The sequence below is a fragment of the Polyodon spathula genome, chromosome 8 (genome assembly GCF_017654505.1).
Source record: "Polyodon spathula isolate WHYD16114869_AA chromosome 8, ASM1765450v1, whole genome shotgun sequence".
Lineage (NCBI taxonomy): Eukaryota > Metazoa > Chordata > Actinopteri > Acipenseriformes > Polyodontidae > Polyodon > Polyodon spathula.
In genome coordinates, this window is record NC_054541.1 from 40,969,666 (window position 1) to 40,991,013 (window position 21,348).

Below are 21,348 nucleotides of genomic sequence, written 5' to 3' on the forward strand. Positions count from 1 at the left end.
CACATTCATGTTGTGTTGAGGAACAAAGAGTCTACTCCAGAGTGGATGTTGACAATTTAATATCCTCACCATCATCTTCAATGAAATGTGCTGTTACATCAAGGAAAGATCGCATCCTTCTGTCTGACCAAAAATCCACTGTAGGGTTGACAGTTTCTCAGTTATTTCTTGCTTCAGGCTGCTTGCCTTGTGAGTGATCTTTTTCATGTTCGGTCTGCACAAAGGCTTATGAAGTTGAAGTTCAAAAATCCTTGTGACTCCACAATTCTCAGTGGCAAGTTTTTCACATATTTTTGCTTTACAGTGTAGACAGCTTGTTCTTCTCCCAGTCAATAGTGTAATCTTTGAAAGAGAACTCCACCACCGCAGGCACTTTCAGTGTGCTGCTTTCCATATCGTCGCATATACAGTTAACTTACACCAATGTCTACTTCCCTTGATTCCGGCTTGCTGCTCATGACGTTATGATCATATGATTATGTTCTGTTTATGCGACAAGATGACTGCTTAAAGAGAGAGGCTGCCGCTGCGTGTGTTTACATTTTTTAAACAGTCAGACAATGACTCGAGTCAGACGGAGACTTTTTTGCGAGACTGGAGTCGAGTCACGTCTTTTGAGCATTGACTCAAGTCGAGTGTTTTCTTGAAGGGACTCTAGTCGAGTCATCAAAAATTGCGACTCGAGTCATTACAACACTGCCTCCAGGACCAGAACACCATCTGCCACTGCTATTAGTCTAAGCATGTCTCTCAGCAGCCAGAATTGCTGTTAATTTAGAAATGTTGAATCTAGGGTTTAGGTTAAAATGTATTTTTTCTTAAATTGTAACCAATAGTTTTATTAATTTATTTATTTATGTATTTACCTTTTTATAGTGCCTTTAAACAAGGTGCTTTACAAATTTAAACAAAATGGTGCAATCAAGAAAAAATGTGTGAAGAATGTAATTTTTTTGGTCTGGGGTGGGGTGGGGAGATACAAATTTGTTTTATGATAAATGGGAATCTATTTAAATGAAGGGTAGCAATAAGGTAAAATGAACGGAAACAGGATTGGGCACAGGGCGAGGGTGGGACAGAGAGGGATAATAGGGATTGTGAGCGTAAGGGATGTGGGGGAACATATTAAGTGATTAGTGCACCCAGATAAGGTGGGACAAGCCCATGGAGAGATTTGTACTCAAGGGTAACGAATTTGAACAGGCAATAATAATTGACAGGGAGCTAGTGTAGCTTGAGGAGGAGATGGGAGGTATGTAAATTATGGAATGTTTTTTTGAGCATTATTAGATTATAATTAGGGCTTCTGTTTTTTGGGTTTTATGAATTGTATTTTTCGTTGCTTAATTTTAGCTGTTTTCGAGTTTTATGTAAACCAGGGGTTTTTTTGGGGGGGGGGGGGGGGGGGGATTTTGTTTTTGATGTACTGTATGAAATTAGTGTTTTGGTTGCTTTCCAAAATGCTTGAGCCTTTCTTTTTTCTGTCAAAATATGTATAGTAGTAACTTGACAGTACTTGCACACTTAAAAGTTGTACCTTCTTTTCCTTGTTGAATTCCACAACAAAATCCCTATGGTCATGGACACATTTTTCTGGGGTTTTTGTGTGTGGGCATTTTTGTACATTTCACCACAATTCTGTTTTAAAACCTCCATATTTTAACTGTTATACAGCTTTAAATCCCGCTAACAAGCCCCCATCCTGATTTGTAATTTCGTTTTAAATCTCGCAAGTAGAGTCTTGAATAGAAATGTAGCAATGTGCTGTCACTCAGTAGTTGGTGCGAGTTTAAAGTATTCAGAATGAATCAATGATAGATGCAAGTCAGGAAGGCGGGGCATTGCCTAGTAGCACTGGGAAGCGTATTTATTATTATTTTTGTAGTAGGTTTTATTTTTTAATGGAAAAAGGGTAAAGTCACTGTGAATGGATTAACCATTTCTACAGTTTTTTGGTGTTTTCCGGTGTTTATTGGGTATCGGTGGTGTTTTATTGTGTTTTATCGGTTAAAACCGAAAATTAGGAGCCCTAATTATATATTATATATATATATATATATATATATATATATATATATATATATATATATATATATATATATATATATATATATATATATATAATATATATATATATAAAACACAGCTTGGAAAAATAACAACCTTTGATTGGTTAAACAGCATCATATGACTGTGCATATATAGGGTGTCCCATGGCTTGCATACCAATGAGCCTCTTTACACTCAATAAATCACTACATGCCATTTTATTTGTTATTGGTTACAAAACCACTGCCAAAATGAGTGACATTTCTCCTATTTCCTTTACTGTATTTGGGGATGAAAACATGTAACTGGTACAACACCAACATTCTGAGTGAAGACAGCAGTCCACCTGAAAAAAATAAATAAATAAAATAAGTGCACCAGCAACTGTCAAGAGTAGACACTAACAGCAGGTGAGGAAAAGCTAAATGAATTAGAAGAAAAATAAGATAAAAAAAAGACAGCTTGGACTGTTAATGTACTTAAAGACTGGCTTAAAGAAAGCAAATGTGGACATTCATTTTAAGGAAATAAGTCCAAAAATCACATGCATAAAAATCTGCAGGTTTGGTTGAACGGGTTGGTGTTGTTCAGAGACAGAACGTAATGTAAAGAGAACTAGAGAAATACCATAACAATTACTGCTCATGCTGGCTTTAAAAGTGTTTTGTTTTGGTTCAAACCTTTTATTTATTTGTTTTTATAAAAGTGATTTGTTTTTGTTCAAACCTTTTATGTAGTATTAAAATGCGCAGCAGCGCATTCCTACCCCAGTATTGTGTGTGTCTCTTCCTGGTCTGATGTCAGCACCAGCCATCCGGGTCACAAGTGGTCAGTGTTTTTTTTTTTTTTAAAGACATGATTTGATAATTACAATATAGTATTTGTTTAAAATGTGTCAGACTAATGGTGCAAACAATACAGGTACATGTGTAAAATTGGATATTTCTGTAATTTATTGTTTATCCTTTTTTATCTTCCGTGGCCCTGTCGTACATTTTATCTTTTTTTTTTTTGTATTCAATAACTCATAAAGACTATATGGAATGTAATACCCTGTTGTAATCAGTTTGGGTGGCAGCTGCAGGAGTAACTTCAAGGCAGGGTTGTACAGTGCAAATATACAAGTCAATACCGATATAAAAGAGCACTGAAAACTGAGCTTCAACATGGCCTTTTTTGGCACAAAGCTGAATTGAATAATGCATTTTTCATGTCAATTGATAGAAAATAATTTGTTTCTCAGAACGCTCTGCTGTTGCAGTGTACTTGAATCTTGGCTAGACAACCTGGCTTTAACATTTACTTCTGGGGGGAAAACGGCATCACGTTGAGCTGAAATTTGAAAATGTTCTACATGAATAACACAGGTGTTTTCTGGGATAGAAATATTTGTTACCTGTCCTGTGACTGTATATATATATATACTATATATATATATATATATATATATATATATATATATATATATATATATATATGAGAGAAGGTTATATTGTCAGCTATCATTTGTATGGTTTTAGGCCAAACTAGAGAAGGTTATATTGTCAACTATAACATTTTAAACTTTAAATTAAGTTTTTTGTAAAATATCTTTCCGTCAGTGCAAAATAGTACCTGTACTTTGTTAGAAGCTACACATTTGCTGGAAAAAACTTATTACTGCAGAGTACATTTATTTTTTTAAAAGATGTTAACGGTTCTTTTTTTTTTAAAGTGCTAACTGCTCATTTACATGTTTTATACACTTTGGTAAGTAAACTGTTTACATATGCTCTCTGCACCTTTATTTTGTATTCCTCCTAACGCGTTGCCTATGTCTTCTCAATACTAGTTTAACTTCTCCAGAGTCTCAGACAATCAGTGAGGCAGTCATTAATAATAATAATAATAATAATAATAATAATAATAATAATAATAATAATAATAATAATAATAATGTAGAATGTCATATCAGTCAACCTGAACAAAACTGCTCACGGCATTAAAATACACACTGATGTCTGCAATTACCATGTATTTCACTTTTTTATACCATATTCTTTCCATATTATCATTTGCCCCTAGCTGTGCATAAGACAATTCTTACTGCATGGTCATGTGATCTTGTTCAGCCACTAACACTGTTTAATTTATCCAAGCCATTTTATAACAACACTTATACAATGGCAGTTTTGCCTAAGATATGTCTTATCACATACCAATCAAGACCTTGAGCATTGTCCTTGAACAACTCCCTTGGAAAACAGTCTTGTATTTGTTGTTGCTGGTAGTGACTTTCATCTTTCTGTCTCTGGTACCTCTCCTGTACTAAGGCATCTTCAAGCAATTTCGTACCCTGCTGTGTCAATGATTCTGTAACTTGAAAACTGGAAGGTGTAACATATATGGTTGTATTATGGTTAGACTTTTGTATTCTAGGATTTTAGGATGGCAAACATCTTTGTATGCAGCCATATTACTACTACAGCAGTAGAAGTGAATGGAATGATGCTGAAAGCCAAGCTTTATTTACAATGTATTAGTGTTGATAGAACCCATACATAGACACTTGCAGTCCTAGGCTTTATTATTGATATACAAGCAAATCCTGCTATATTAGTTTGATTCATGACCAACCATTATAATAACAATGTGATGATTTTCTTTGAAATGAGGGAACAGGTTGATAAAGAGTGAAGGGCTGAGGTAATTGACTATGGTGTCATTGATTTAGAATTTTGTATATTAATTACAGAATGCAATCAAATTGCAAAAGAAAAATGAATAAAGTAAAATAATAATTAAAAAATAGAGGTAAAAGTAACCTATTCTTACCCTATCTTTACTGCTTACCATTGTATTTTAATTGTGCTGCATTGTGTTGCATAGGCTACATGCTCATTTCAGATTGATCTGTTTCTCCAGCAGCAATACTAACTGGTGCTGTCAGTCTTAGTTAAACTCAGTTTGATTTTGTTCTATACTTATGGACATAAACAAGATTGATTTAGATTCTTCTTCATTTCAGTCCCAAAAGTGAATCAGGGAAAAATTGACTTGACTATAATTGTTAATGTCTCTAGGTATGGCATACTATGCTGCATGTTTTGTTTTTATTTGTTTGTGGTAGTCTTGTATGGGGTCCCATTGAGGCCACGTGGGTGTTTTAAACAGTAAAATAAATGACCAGGATGTGATGGCAGAAACAAAACATTAGATACAAAGGGAATCTGAAGACATTACGATAGATCATACCCATATAAGTTGCTCTTCCCTGTGTTTTTTTTTTTTTTTTTTTTTTTTAATTATTCCTTAGTTTAACTTCTAATCGCATCAAAGTGATCACCTTGAACTGTTCTTCAAGCCAGCATTTGCCCAGGGTCCTCTCTTTCTGAGAAGACGGATTCAGTTGAAAGCTCATTGAACTTTTCTCATTTCACCCATATGCTCTGCACTGAAAGACCCTGGTAATGGGCAGGTTATATGACCATCGTGCAGCCAGTAGTGCATTGTGCCTGACCTACTTTGAGTCTTTTAGAGCTCTGCTGGGCAGATATAGAGTATTCAGCTCCTACTGTAGATACAGCTTTACCTCACATTCAGTTCAGTTTCCTTTTCTATTCTCCAGGCGATGCCACAATGAGATTTATTTCAAAGGGAGTCCTGGAGGTTAGTAGCAGCTCACATTTTAACAAGGTCAGAAATGTAAGGGCAGAAACATATTGTTAGAAACTCTGTTTCAGGAACACGATAGCAGAGGAAAATACCTCAAAATAGAATTAGAGTTACATGTGAATGGATGCTGCTGCTTTTGGCACATTTTGCTGAACTCCGCTATCATGTCAAGGTTGTATATTTCTGGCCTGATTTAGCTTTTTGATGCTTACCCAAACAGAGTAAACCTGATGCAAATAATAAATAAATAAATAAACATTCACAGTGTTTATGTAAAGCATTCATTTGATTTAATTTCCCTAATGGTTTTCAGTTTGCTGTTTTATCTTGATATACTTTTAAAAAAAATGTTATTGAGTGCAACGTGTAACACCTAGTGCTGATATATTTGATCACATGTGATGAAATACATGACAACTATATGTTAGAAACTGAGGCATGTTAGTACAAAAAAGGACATCTTATTCACAGCAGGCTTCGGTTAATGGAAGTGGTGACTGGAGAATGTGAGAGCATCCTGCTGTGTGCACAGACATGGAGGATGCCAGGAGACCTGAGGAGCTTGTGAGCTGCGAGAGGCCTGGGAAAACCTTTATGCACATATAATCTAACCTAGTTATCTGACAATATATTGCATGTTTGACCTAGTGTATTGATTAATTTAGCCTCTGCAACAATTACATTTGTACTGCTCTCCATTTTGTTTTACTCTTTTAAGATTTTGTGGTAATGGTAATGCTTGTTTGCTTTCTGCTGACACAGTATCATACTGCAGCCTACACATTTTTTGTTCTATATGATGATTCAGAAACTTCTGGAAAATAACAAAAGTATATGCTGTTTCTTTTCTCAGATAATGGCGCAAACAAGTGGCTTAGGCAGAAGATATATCAAAGCCTTTGTGAGTGGCTTCTTAGTTGCTGTGCCTGTAACAGTGACAGTCTTGGATCGACTGGCTTATGTTGCACGAGTGGAAGGAGCTTCAATGCAGGTAAAGTGTGTGTTTTTTTTTGTATTTCTTTTCCTTTGGTTAAGAGTTAGAAGGATTGATGTTTCTAGGCCATAAGCTTTAGAAGATTACATTTTAAGTGATTCATTTTTAAAGCTTTTGTTCCAATGAAATTAAAAAAAAATTATCAACAGGAAATGTTAACTTTTAAGGTGTTTTTCAACTCATATTGTTCTTCTTGTCATCTGAAGGGGGCGCTAGTGTCCCTTTTTGCATTAGTCAGAGCTATGCAGTACCCACGTTTCTGTCAGAATTAGTTGTTACTGTACTGTACTGTACCCTAGTAAAGATTTTTAAACTTGGTTGCTTTTCTGCAGGAGAATACATCTCTAACCAACACATCATCAGCAAGCGCATAAAGGCTCAGTGTGTTATTCTATCATGTCGCTTCTTTTGTTTTGGCCGCTCAGTCAGCGCTGGGAAGCTGAAAGATGGGCGGCCGAAACTGGAGTTGACTGCTTAGAGCCTGGAGGAAGGGCTACCCTCAGCCATGGATCCCCTAAAAAAATAAAAAAAATATGTGAGAAGGGGGGTTTTTCCTCACCTGAGTGCTGAGCGGTTCGTATTTAGTCCCGCGGGGTGCGTGATCAGGCTGGAGAGGCTGGGCTCTTTCCTCCAGCGCAGTGATGCTCTGGGGGACAGGCTGTGTCTCGGCTTTCATTTGCATAATTTTTTCAAAATTAGCGGGGTATGTGGCATGCGCCACACTGGGGTGCGTTAATCATAGCCACTTCTAGCTGCGGCACTAGGATGCACGTAACTGTTCATGTTTTTGTAGCCAGCCTTATGCAGGTAGCCTTTGTGCACCCACGGACGAGGCTTCCAGCCAAACTTCACTCGGGCCCTGAGCGCCCATCACAGTTCATCAAACCATCTACAATAGCAATCAATAAATCTCATCCATGGCGGATTCTCCGTGCTGAAACAGTATTTCATTGTATCTGACAGAACCACGAAAACCTTTATTTGACAAGAATGGGTTAATAAAAGACTATTTGGGAAATACTGTTCAGGGCGTCTGTTGATTCTGTTACACAAATTCAAATCCTTATGATCACAAAATCAACTGGACTGGCAAATATCTATTAAGCATAACATATGGCTTGTGCAAAATATTCCTCTAAGGGAGAATTTTGATTTAAGATTTTAATTACAATCCAAGAACAAAGTAACACCTTTACTTTTACAATTCATAAAACAGAAGGGCCAATTCCCTAAATGTCAAAATGTATTAAGTAGATAATTCTTTTTTCACTTTTTCTTTAAATAGAGACTTTCTAAAACTGTTGTTGGCATTACTTAGTGATTTGTTATAGAAGCACTTTTAGTGATTTATTAACACAGGTATGCAATTAATCACCCCATGCTAACATTTCAAAACTTACTTCTGCAGGCATCCTTCTCTGTGCTTATATTACAGAAAAGTAAGTGGATCACTGTAGCAGATAGTTGTCTTTCACTTCCGTGAATGATTTATTGTGCTGGCTTTTTTATTTTTTAAAAGCTTTTTAATCTAAACTGCGTGTGGTCTTTTGGTCGTCCATAGCACACATTTCTAGTAGGCATGAGGTTGTCAGTAAGGCGTCACGTTTCCTCACAATGTAATTCTCAATAAGCCACCGAGACTGAAATGCCTTAGAAATGTGTTTCATGTCACTTCCTGCTGAGTAGGAAATTACTTTTTTGGAATGAAAGAAAAATAAGTATGCTGCAGTGTTTCCCTAAATGTTCTTTTTTGTCTTATGATTGGTAGATAGGACTTGTTACTCATTTTTCATCGATCATACCAGATGTTTTGACACTGTAGCAGGGGGCTTCATGGATGAAATCCATGATTTATCATTCAGCATGTATCAACAGACAATTGTCACATTTTAACAGCATTAATGGTAAATCCATTTTCTTCCCTTTTATTAGCGCTAGTAATATTATGGCTGGTTTGCTTTTTTCCTTTGTTGAAGATCTGTACGCTCCTTGCTCTTTAATTTGGAATATCTAGTTATTTCAAAAACAAAACTATAGATGAAAAGTTGCTAGTAGATAATCACTTCATGCATTTTACAACACAATAAGTCTTGAGTATGAAGTGCTTAATTCAGTAATTGACATACTTCACAAATATGAAACAATAAACATGTCTGCGTAAACGACAAAAGTGCACCAAGGCAGATATTTCCCAAAGGTCCAACATCTCTGAAGATCCTATGCAGAGGCATTGGACATGCTGTAGTTCTATTACTGTCTGGCTCTATGGTGAACTGTAACAAACCTTTAATTGAAATGGTCCATTTTACATTACTAGTAAAAAAAAAAAAAAAAAAAAGCAACAACAAACTGACTGTTGTTGGAGAAGCAGGTGGTAGAATCATATGATCACACCTTTTATGTTATTACATCCATCTTCAAATTACCAGTTATGGAGGAACAAGTCTGAATGCTGCAAAAACCGTCAGCATTAAAGTAATTAAATCATCTTGTGTATCTTTCTTACCTTCACCAACCAGATGTTATTTATAACTTCTCCACCCAGCTGCAACTAACACTTCCGATCAGCCACCGCTATGAAAGAATTGCTGTTGTTGTAGGAGATTCATTATCTTCTTTAATGCTGTCAGATTAAAACCCCTTTTTTTAATTTTGCAATTGCTTGATCAAATTGGTAGAGCAGTCTAGTGATCACTGTACACACACAATGGAAACTCACCATCTGTCATCTGATCTGTGTGAGACTATTCAGCATCTATCATGGGGAAATCAGACTTTGCAAAGGGCTAGATGGTGGGTGTGGAGCTGTCATTCCCTCAGCGCTATGGCTGCTTTGACAAACGTGCCCACCATGATAGTCTCCCAACATTTGCAGAAAGCCACCACTGAAGAGCAGTATTTTCAGTTGTTAGTGAGTCGCATGAGAGAGAGAGAGAAACTGAGGAGATACATGGCTTAAATCCATGTTACCTTCATCACTGGATGAAAAAAAAAAGAAACCGTTCCCACTCAGACATGAAAAATATAACATTATACATACCCACATGTTTTTCGCTTAAAACGTTAGTCAGTTTCAAAGTTCATTTCAAAATGGCCGCTCTAGTATACTGATAGCGTAAGGATTATTGGCCACATTGTCAAACAGATAACACAGCAATAATGATCCATGATGTGGTAAGGAACAGAAAAGCCAAAGCACTTGTTGTTTATTTATTTTTATTTTTTTAATCGATTCCTGCTGTGATTTTGAGGACAGATCTCAAACACCAGTGCAGACATTTTGAAAAGAGCTTTGAAACAGACTTTAAAGTTAGAAGTGTAAAAAGTTGTCAGGATGGTAACAATGAAAAGAAAAACTATAGGCACGTTATTTAAACAGTTGTAGCAACACGTGGGGACGTATGATGCTGTATTTTCCGGAACCCCGCTATTTGCTTTTTAAAGCCATTCTCAATTTTTTTGGCCAATCAGTGTACAATTCATTATGTTACTACACATGTTTAAAACGTGACCATTGCCCTACCCTCTAAGTCTGTGGTTCCCAAAATTTTTGAATGTAGGGACCACCTTGGTGTTTGGATTTATCCCACCGACCAGTTGCCACATGTTTTTTCACAACAACATTTTGAAACTACTTTTTATGTGTATATGTATAAGTGCATGTAGAAAGTAAAGTATTTATATAAGGTACCTAACTTTATCAGATTCCTGGACTCTTCGCTACCAGGTCGTCAAGGAATGTTTTGTGCAAAATTCTTGTTTCTTTTGTTTCTTTTATTTTTTATTTTTCTCACATTCCGAATACTTTGTTGAAAAATGACATCTCGGTTTTGTAGGTTTAAGAGTTCAGTTTGACACGCCATGCAATGGAGCTTGGGTCGTCCGTGGATCCAGTAATTGTAAACATGTGCTGGTCCCCACAAACGTTATCTTGTGTAGCAAATGAATCTTTCCATTTCGAACACAATTTATTGCACTCCTTGTCACCAGCTTTGCTCGATGCACATATAAAAACGCTGGAATACGAAGACGAGGTGGGTGGGAAGCAATTTGAAAAATTAAAAAAAAAATGATTGGAGAGTGTACAGGATGTTACATGCCACATCTGATTGGCTGTGATGTGTAAATTAAACTGGATTGGTGGCACAGTCGATGGGATTCGTAGCATTTTGGTTAAATATGACGGTGTCAGGAACAGACTACACATTATTTCCAGAAGTAGTGTTAATAGAATTTCCTTTTGGCATATAGTCTTGTGAGATATTAAACCTGGCTGAATAAACCCATATAATAATATGATCATTCACACTATGGTACAGTTCACAAGTCATGCTACAAATCTAGCCTCTTTTTGTTTCACATTAACTTCTGTTACTATATGCAAGTAACCTCTCGAAAAACCTATGGAAATAACAGGTATATTCTAGTGGTTGGCACGGGTACCCAAAAACCCGGGTACCCGGCAGGTTTTAAATTACCAGGTGCTACCAGGATCTCTTTTTACTACCCAGGTATCAATTTATTAATTTGAGACTTTAAAGAGAATGTAGAAAATATGACAATACAGTTGTAAGCACGGGTCTCAGGCCAGCATAATAAAGACAACGTTAAAACAGGCTTTGCATGAATCCTTTTCTCAACTGACAGGATATCAACGTTTTACAGAAAACAATAACACACAGCGAGCAGCAAGTATGCCGCAATAATAATAACTGCAGCGACTAATCTTCTCAGGAATCGGAGAGAAAACAACACATTGTTGGTTCATGTCAGTGATAACTCTATGATCCATTACTAATAATTGTGTGGCTTCCAATACGGATTGCTTTATCTGCAGTTATTGCAGCGATAGAGTTTCTTACCAAAAAGATAAAATAAGAAGCCTTTATTTAAAAATAAAAATAAAATAATGTGGAGCACGTTAAGTAAGTGTGCTTACTCCTGAATTTAATATTTACCTGGCAGAGTTTACAAATTCCTTTTTCTCCTGCTTGGTAAAGAAATTCCACCCAATGCTTTGCTCGGATGCCATTGTTGTATAATCACAAGACGCAGACACACATCTCCCACTAACTCTTCTGCGACTGCCGTCTAAACCCAGCTGGCTCAATTTACGTTACCTATTGCGACAGTCCATAAAGTAATGGTGCTGTACTACTGCATTCGTTTCATAATAGCCATGTTAACAACAACAGCAGAATGGGGCCAATATATCTCACAAAGAATCCTGCAGCATGAAGCACATTTAACATTAATAACTGTATTTGAACTGAGATTATTATTATTATTTCTGTGTTTCCAGTACTGGAAAAGGTTACACAAGTCTACAGATCTGGAGGGACTAAATGTGTGTGTACTCTATAGTATTTAAATATGTATCATGCACTTAAAACATGAATATATATTTTTCGTGTAATGATATATACAGTACCAGTAAAAAGTTTGAGTACACTTGCTTAAAACCAGGTTTTTCATGATTATCTAAGCTTTTAACTGTGTAAACTTGTCTATAAACACTTAATGTTTCATTATATGATACGTGTACTTATATAAGCTGATAATCATAAGTGAATTGCATTCAGAAATTTCATTTTTAAATGAAAATGTAAATCTTGTCAATTTCAATGAAATGGTCACCCAAAGCAAGGGGATTTCAGTCCGAAGCCCAAGTTAGTTACAAGTATAAAATGTGTTAACACAGTGTTAGAACATTGGCCTAAGTATAAAAGTGTCTTTGTTAGATGTTCTCTGAGTTAATTAATTAACCTTTTGTCACCAATTATTGTAAACAGGTGAGGGTCCATGATTACTATAAATATAGGTAGCATAGATGCAAGTTTGTCATTCCTGAATGTAAGGGAGCAGGAGATGGCAAAATACGCTCAGTTAAGCAAAGAGAAAAGTCTGTAATTACTTTAAGAAATGAAGGTCAATCTTTAAGACAAATCGCAAGAACTTTGCAAGTGTCTGTAACTGCTGTGGCCAAGACTATCAAACGATTTGAAGAAACTGGCACTCATGATGACTGAACAAGGTCAGGCAGGCCAAGGGTGACCTCAGAATCAGAGAACAAGTTCATTCAAGTCGCAAGTTTGTGAAACCGGCGATTAACTGCCCTTGAAATACAAGCTCAGCTAAATGCTACTAGAAGTACAGGTGTTTCAACATCAGCTGTTCAGAGGAGATTGCATGAAGCTGGCCTAACTGGAAGAATTGCTGCAAATAAACCATTGTTAAGAGTGCAGAATAAGAGGAAGAGACTTGCCTGGGCCAAAAAACACAAACTGGATGTTTGAGGAGTGGAAGACGGTCTTATGGACCGATGAGTCAAAATTTGAAATATTTGGGTCCAACCGCTGAGTATTTGTAAGATGCAGAGAGGGTGAGCGCATAAGTTCTGCATGTGTGGTTCCTACTGTCAAGCATGGAGGATGCAGTGTCATGGTCTGGGGTTGCTTTGCTGGTGACAGAATTGGTGATCTTTACCAAGTCCATGGTAAGCTCAACCAGCATGGCTATCATAGCATACTTCAGAGGCATGCCATTCCATCAGGATTACGGCCAGTTGGGCAGTCCTTCATTCTTCAGCAAGATAATGACCCGAAATACACCTCAAAGCTGTGCAAGAACTATCTGGCGAAGAAGGAAAGTGAAGGACAACTCAATCTAATGTCCTGGCTTGCCCAGTCTCCAGACCTTAATCCCATAGAACTTGTATGGGACGAACTGGACAGAAGAGTCAAAGCAAAGCTACCCACAAGTGCCCTACATCTCTGGGAATTGCTGCAGAAGAGCTGGGAAGACATGTCGGGTGATTTCCTGCTGAAACTTGTTAACCAAATGCCTCGTGTTTGTGAGGCTGTTATTAAGGCAAAGGGTGGCTATTTTGAGGAATCCAAGATTTGGAGACAATTTTCAATTTTTTTGAACATTGCTTTGATACTCCTTATGTTTTGTTTTGTATATTGTAACATGTGTTTTCATTTTCAAGTATTTACAGAAACGTATACGATGTAAAACATTGTCAATTATGAAAAAAAACCTAGTTTCCAGCAAGTGTACTCAAACTTTTGACTGGTACTGTGTGTGTGTGTATATATATATATATATATATATACATATATATATATATATATATATATATATATATATATATATATATATATATATATATATATATATATATATATATATATATATATGTGTGTGTGTGTGTGTGTGTGTATATATATATATATATACATATATATATATATATATATGTATGTATGGTATATAGGTATATATATGTATATATGGATGATACATACCTACATATATACATATATATACATATATATATATATATATATATATATATATATATATATATATATATATATATATATATATAAATCATTACATGAAAAAGATCTGGGTACCCGGGTCTGGATTTTCTGCCTGTGCTGACCTCTAGTATAGTCCTAGATCCCCGGAAACACTGTATCACACCTTTTATATTGTTGAAAATGAAAAACACTAAACGTGGTTTTAATGTTGTTTGTTTTTTTTGTTGTTGTTGTAATTTTGACAAGGCAAATGTGCCTTCATAATGTATACGTAGTTAGTATTTGTTTCACATTAAAAAGCTGTTTCAGTTAATGGCAGCTTTGAAGACAATGCTTGTTGTTGTATCAACACACCTGTAATAAAAGAAAACAGATTATTTGTTGTATTGCTTAGTAATAGTAGCAGCACAACATGTGATTGTGTAGAAATTGTTTTTTGCAAGAACTGCACAACAGAATTCTGAGAGTTGTTTGCGGACCACCAGGAGTTTACTCACGGACCACCAGGTGGGAACCACTGATCTCAGTCAAAGAGCTCTACCAACATACCGTGTTACAAAAATATGCAGTACAGTGAGCAGACTCTGTAGCCTGTTGCTTGCAATACAATAATGTCTTGTGTTCAAGTTGACAGGACTTAAGGTATTTGATTTTAAATATATGTAAACATGGTCACAGAGCAAGTTCCATTCCAATTCAGTTTTATTTAATAACCCTTTTTTAATAAAAATGTGATTTTTAAAATGTAATTTTGTATTAATATTATGTAGATCTTAATACAAAAAATATATATAAAATAAACCATTTCATTTTCTTTAGAAACTGATATTCTTGCCGATTTACATGATATTTGTCCATTTATAATGGAGGTAGATTTCTCAGGAAAATGTCATCCACATAATAACATGTTTGCTAGATGGGGTGCACTAGCTGTATGAGTGTGAGATGATCAGTAATCACACTTCCCTTGGTGTTGTTGCTACGGAAACGTGCCTGAGGGATCTTTGAAAAAGAAACAGAATGCAAACTAGTGTGGCAGAATAATTCTCTGTGACCAAGGGAGGGAAAGGCATGTGTGTTTTTATAATTGTAATATATTACTGGTACCGTATCATGTTTTAGCCATATTCATTGGGGGGTGATCGGATGTTAATTTAACAAAACAAAAAACAAACCTGTTTGTATGTTCTCCCTGTACACTTAGGAGAATGGATAAATATGTTTCAGAGGCTATTTAAACATATTTCAGGTAAAAACATACACACTCGTAACAAATAAACAACTGATTTGGTTAACACATATCATTATTTAACAGTTTATTTGTGAACTGTCTATCGTGAAAATAAACGATAAATTGGTATTCAAAAGTATAACAGCACCAGCTGAATCACATTGCAATTTAAAGTGACACTATTATAGTAATATCATTGTCAATCATACACATTTTATTTATCTTGTGTGTAATGTTTCAGCTAAAACTATCTACTGAAAGGCTATTAGTCAGATGGATATGGATAAGAGGATGGGTGCTCTTGAGCTCGATTGTGCAGTTGGCTACTTTGAGGTGTTGCCTTTACTAGAAAAGTGGACCGTCTACTGCTAGCTGCCCATCGGGGCCAGAGTAAATGCATATCATTTAAGGGCCATTTACATGAATGAGTTGAATGTCCATGGAGTTAAACAGACAGATGTTGCTAGTAAGTGTGTTCAGGTTTAGTCAAGTATGTAAGAGGTTAATTAACCACCACTGGGGTAAACGCCAGCAGGACAATTACAGCACTCTACAGCTCAGCTGAGATCAGATTCTTCGACTCCTCAGTGCCTATCCAGTTCCCTGTACAGCAGCTGCTTAATCTCAAATCTTTGTTACACTTAAAGTATTGACTGGATAATATAACATTATTTGGAAATCCCCTGTTTAGATTCTGATTTTTTTTTTTTTATAATTTGGACAGTTTTTAACTTTTGTGTTGCAAACTCTGCTGGTTTCTGGTTTAGTAACTTTTTTAGGTACAGTCATTTTTACTCTGAAAAAATGAGCTAGAATGATGATTTGTAGTAAATAGCTTCTAGCCCAAAGTTTACTCCTTAAACTACCTGGGCGGCAGTAAAAGGCCCTTTTTTGACAGAAGGCAAACTAATGAAGATTAGAAAACAGGCATATTTCAGTGGAAAATGTAATATGATTTTGAGAAACTGCAGCTTTATACAAAAATATTGGTTTGTTTACTAAATAAATATATTTGGCTGCTAGATATAGAAGCTTAAACTTGGCTACTTTGCTTTGAGAAAAAAAAAATACAAAGTGGACTGCCGCAGTATATTTCATTTCTTACAAATACAGTTCCCTGAGGAGTATTTGGGTCAGACTTCATTCTTATCTACCCATCATTTGTATCTTCTTTTTATTTTTTTAAATGCCACCATGGTGCTTTGAATAGTTCCTTCAGAGTGAGGATTATCTGCCTGAACAGAAGAACCACATGCAGTGGCTGTAAGAAAAATGAACAACAACCTTTGGAAAGAGAAACACTTTATAAGATTTTTAAATTTATTTTTTTTATTGCATTTTTAGAATGTTTTTTGTATTCACCTTTTTTGAAGTTTGATTCCAAATTGAATCTCAATCAAATATGTTTTCTGGTCCTGCTTTTTTGGGCAAAATCTTTTCTGGTCTTTATCCATCTTTCACTGTATTTTTTATGCAGTGTTTTGTCCCTGCAAGCAAGAGAAATCTGGCATGTGATTTGAGGGCTTTATTATATTGAATCACCAGTGATCAGGTTTGTGGGAAAAGCATTTAAAATGCCAGAAGTACCTCAGTCACAAAGTTAGTGTTCTTGTGCTTTTCATTAAAATGTTTCCTGTGCTGGAGTCTGGGGAGATAAAAGTGGGGGCTACTAGCTAGTACCTCAACGAGAACTTAACATTTAAAAAGATTTGTTTGTGCTAAACAGCGTTCTTCCAAGGGACAGTGTTAGTCATGCATTTGATATTAATGTAATCACTTGTCATATTTAAAATCACACTGACAAAGGCATGAGCTAATAGTTGGTCTACTTCACATTATTCAATATTATATTTCTTAATATTCTTCACTATCTTAATTGTGTAAAACATGTACAGCTTTGGGAAAGTCTCTTTAAATTCTATACAAATGTTTATTTTATGAAATATAGTATTTTTTATGTAGTATTTTACAGTTTATATCAGTACTCTGAACAAAGCGGTAATCTTGAACAGGGTCAGGTCTCAGCTGGTTCTAGTTGCCAAGAGCATACAGTACTTGCAATACATACTATAATAAATGATAAAAAAATAATAATAATTGTGTCCTAGTACCCTGCCAACCTATTATAAAAACAACAACAGTCACAGATTTTAGATATCATTTACCATTGTAAAACAATTCAGATCAAGTCATTTCTCCTTTCTAAAAAAATGAGCTTCTAGTCCAAAATATATTGTAGATAAATACAGAAGCATAGCTAAAGCCTTCAGGGTAAATTATGTTTAAATAAATACAAATCTGTGGTCATTTATGTTTTTAGTGCTTGTTAAGATGCCAGATAAGATGACGGATGACATGGTTCTTTCAAGGTCTATTTTGTTGAGGAACTGCATTTTAATTAAATTATAAATCATGTCACGCTCAACCAATCATTGCACCAGATTCTCCAACATTCCAGCACAAACTTAAAAATGGATCCCCTCCAACATCGCCTTTGACTTTCAATATATGATTGCAGCTTCTTCCCATCAAGGGTTTTATGCATCGATGTATTTCTAGAGGAACCAGTCATTGGTTGCTCTTGGCTTCTTGACGTGTTTTATGTGCGTATTACCCAATGAAAAGTGCACTTTTTCTTGCCATCCACCATTTTGTATCCGCGCCTGTGGAGCACATAACAAGCCTTTGTTCAATCCTATGTACAACAAAAGATACACCATTGGCCAAATATGGGAAATTGGAATTTGTGTAAAAAAATAAAAAAATAATTTCTCTCTGCTGGCCTTTTTCATGCCTGTTTATTTCATGCACCTGATTTATAATAATATTTTAAATAACAAAGGTTTGGGTTACATATATCTCGGCTTGCTACTATTTGATTTTAATTTTTTTTGCCAAATCGACGATTAATATTGACATTTATTTTAGAAAGATTTTTTTCGATCTTTATTTTTCCATTGAAGCAGAGAATCTGTGAAATTGATCCTTATGCTTAAAAAAAAAAAAAAAAAAAAATTATGTCATTGAGAAATGTCTTATTTAGCGAAACCCCTTTATCTTATTCAACCTTATTGAAATAATGTTTGGGCACAGCAGAGTTATACCTTGTATAGATATAGATCCTACTGAAATAAAAAAAAATGGTCTCAAATAAACCGTAAAAATGTAGCATATAAGGTGTATTAGTCAGACTTTTGTAGCATAAATGTATGAGTAAAAATAATATGCACAGTACAAAACATAAGATAATTGAACAGAACTAACATCTGCTTATTATTCAGTCTGAGGTTCGCCGCTCTCCTGCTTCAGCACAGCTGGAGTCACTGGAAGGTAAGGCAGACGGGCCCTCTTCGAGACTTCAGCTATCAGGGTATTGTGCACAATATTCATTAAGTATGTTCCTCTTGCATCCCATTTTCAAATCGAACTAGTAGCTGTCACTGTATACCTAATAGCAACTACCTCCCTAAATGGTAAAGAGTTATCTAGTTTATTAATGCAGTTCAGTTGACAGAAAAAAACTTTCTAGAATGGTCATTTATTTGTATTTTATGGACTGTGACTTAAAGATCCAGTGTTATGTCCATATGCAGCTATGGCCGCTTTGTATATACTGCTTTGTAGTTTTCCGTACGCTTAACGAAAAAATAAAAAAATGTGACATTTCGAAATCAAACATGAAATATTGTACTAATATTATGGCTTCCGTAGACTTTTGTAGTATCATTTTGTAGTTTCTGATTACATAATGTTAAACAAAATATAAAAATTATGTTCATATAGTTTTTTTTTTTTTTTTTTTTTTTAGTTTTTTTTACGTCTCAATCCTAAAATTCTAGGTGATGCAAAACGCTTAGACATAGCTGTACATTAAGTTATAATATGTATAAGATGCACTTAACCTTGCTGTGCTGTTTCCTTTCTGCCCGGATCACTTGAATAACTTTCAGTACTTTTTTGGCATTATGACCTGCTCCATGCATCTCCGATCTGTTCCGAAACTTGGTGGTGTATTCACATTTTTGGCTGCAGTCCCATCAGTAGATGCACCATTTATTCTTACTCGAGAGAGAGCCAGTAGCTGCTCAGGTTGCTAGGATACGATCTGCCATCATGTGCAGCAGTGTCGTCTGGAATGAATGAGCTCAGTGATGAAGTCAGAACCTGTGTTTGATTGTTATTTTCCAAACCATAGGCCTGATCATTACATACTGTCATTCCGACATTCATTCATATACAGTGGCTCTCAAAAGTATTCACCCCCCTTGGACTTTTCTACATTTCATTGTGTTACAACATATAATCAAAATGGATTATATTAGGAGTTTTTGCCACTGATCAACACTGTATAAAATAAAATCTACAAATTGTTCTAAATTAATTACAAATACAAAACAGAAATTAATTGATTGCATAAGTATTCACCCCCTTGAGTCAGTATTTGTTAGAGGCACCTTTGGCAGCAATTGCACATATGGACACTGCAATTTTTGCCCATTCTTCTTTGCAAAATTGCTCAAGCTCTGTCAAGTTGGATGGGGACCTTTGGTGAACAGCAATTTTCAGCTGTTTCCACATGTTCTTAATTGGATTGAGGTCCGGGCTTTGACTGGACCACTCCAGGACATTGACCTTTTTGTTTTTAAGCCACTACAATGTGGCTTTGGCTGTATTTTTGGGGTCATTGTCCTGCTGGAAGATGAATCTTCTCCCAAGTCCCAGGTCTCTTGCAGACTCAAGATGATGTTCTCAGGATGATGTGCGGTGTTAGGCTTGCACCAAACATAGTGCTTAGTTCTGAGGCTAAAAAGCTCTATTTTGGTCTCATCAGACCATAGAATCTTCTTCCATTTGGTCTCAGAGTCTCCCAAATGCCTTCTGGAAAACTCTAGCCGAGATTTGATGTGAGTTTTTTTCAACAATGGCTTTCTTTTTGCCACTCTCCCATAAAGGCCAGTTTTGTGAAGCACCCAGGCTATTGTTGCCGTATGCACAGTGTCTCCGTGGAAGACTGTAACTCCTTTACAGTTGCCATAGGCCTCTTGGCAGCCTCCCTGACTAGTACCCTTCTTGCCCCGAAGGTGCTCAGTTTTTGAGGACGGCCTGTTCTAGACAGATTCACAGTGTGCCATATTCTCTCCATTTCTTAATAATGGACCTTACTGTGCTCTGGGGGATGTTCAATGCTTTGGAAATGTTCTTATATCCTACGCCTGATTGGTGCTTTTGAAGAACCTTATTCCGGATTTGCTTTGAATGTTCCTTCGCTTTCATGATGTAGTTTTTGTTAGGAAATGTGCTAACCAACTGTGAGACCTCCCAGAGACAGGTGTATTTAACCTGAAATCATGTGAAACACCTTAATTGCAAACAGGTGCCCTCCATTCAACTAATTATGTGACTTCTAAAGACAATTGGTTGCACCAGAGCTTATTTAGGTGTGTCATAGCAAAGGGGGTGAATACTTATACAATCAATTATTTTCTGTTTTATATTTGTAATTAATTTAGAACAATTTGTAGATTTTATTTTTCACTTTGACATTCTGGACGGCTTTTGTGTTGATCAGTGGCAAAACTCCTAATTTAAATCCATTTTGATTCCAGGTTGTAACAATAAAATGTGGAAAAGTCCAAGGGGGGTGAATACTTTCAGAGCCACTGTATGTTACGCAAATGTTACAGTAATAATAACAATAAAAGACTTACAAACACCTGTTTTGAATTATTAAAATATTTAAAGTTTTTGTACATTATATTGTGGCAGCAAAAAGTTAAACAGAACAGCATTTTACCTTGAAAGTTATTATTTTTATAAATATATATTATTGGTATTATTAGCACTATAACATTATTTGACAAGTGTACTTGTAGACTAGACAGTATATTTTATATTTTATCTTGCCTATTGCAACAGGGCAAGGAGCCTTGTTGGTTTATTTATTTATTTATTTTAGAATGGGTCTTCCCCTCCGCCCCTGTGTGTTTAGTTTGTATTTGTATGAATTGATGTATTTTTATGACGGTGAGAAGCCGTGAGTTTGTTTTGTTTGCAGCGTGGTTGGGTGGCACCATCCACATTTAAAGTCCTCG

At 35.8% G+C, this 21,348-nt stretch overlaps 1 protein-coding gene across 3 annotated transcripts in view; it reads left to right on the forward strand.

Annotated features, from left to right (window-relative positions):
• immp2l (inner mitochondrial membrane peptidase subunit 2) overlaps nt 1–21,348 on the forward strand; it is a 256,942-nt gene that overhangs the window by 9,492 nt on the left and 226,102 nt on the right. For 2 of the 3 annotated variants that reach the window (XM_041257969.1, XM_041257970.1), the window contains exon 2: nt 6,557–6,694. In XM_041257969.1, coding sequence (XP_041113903.1) covers nt 6,560–6,694 — 135 coding nt within the window. In that variant the 5' untranslated portion in view covers nt 6,557–6,559. Of the gene's footprint in view, nt 1–6,170; nt 6,268–6,556; nt 6,695–21,348 lie in introns of those variants that run through there. The other variant, XM_041257968.1, reaches the window with a different exon arrangement.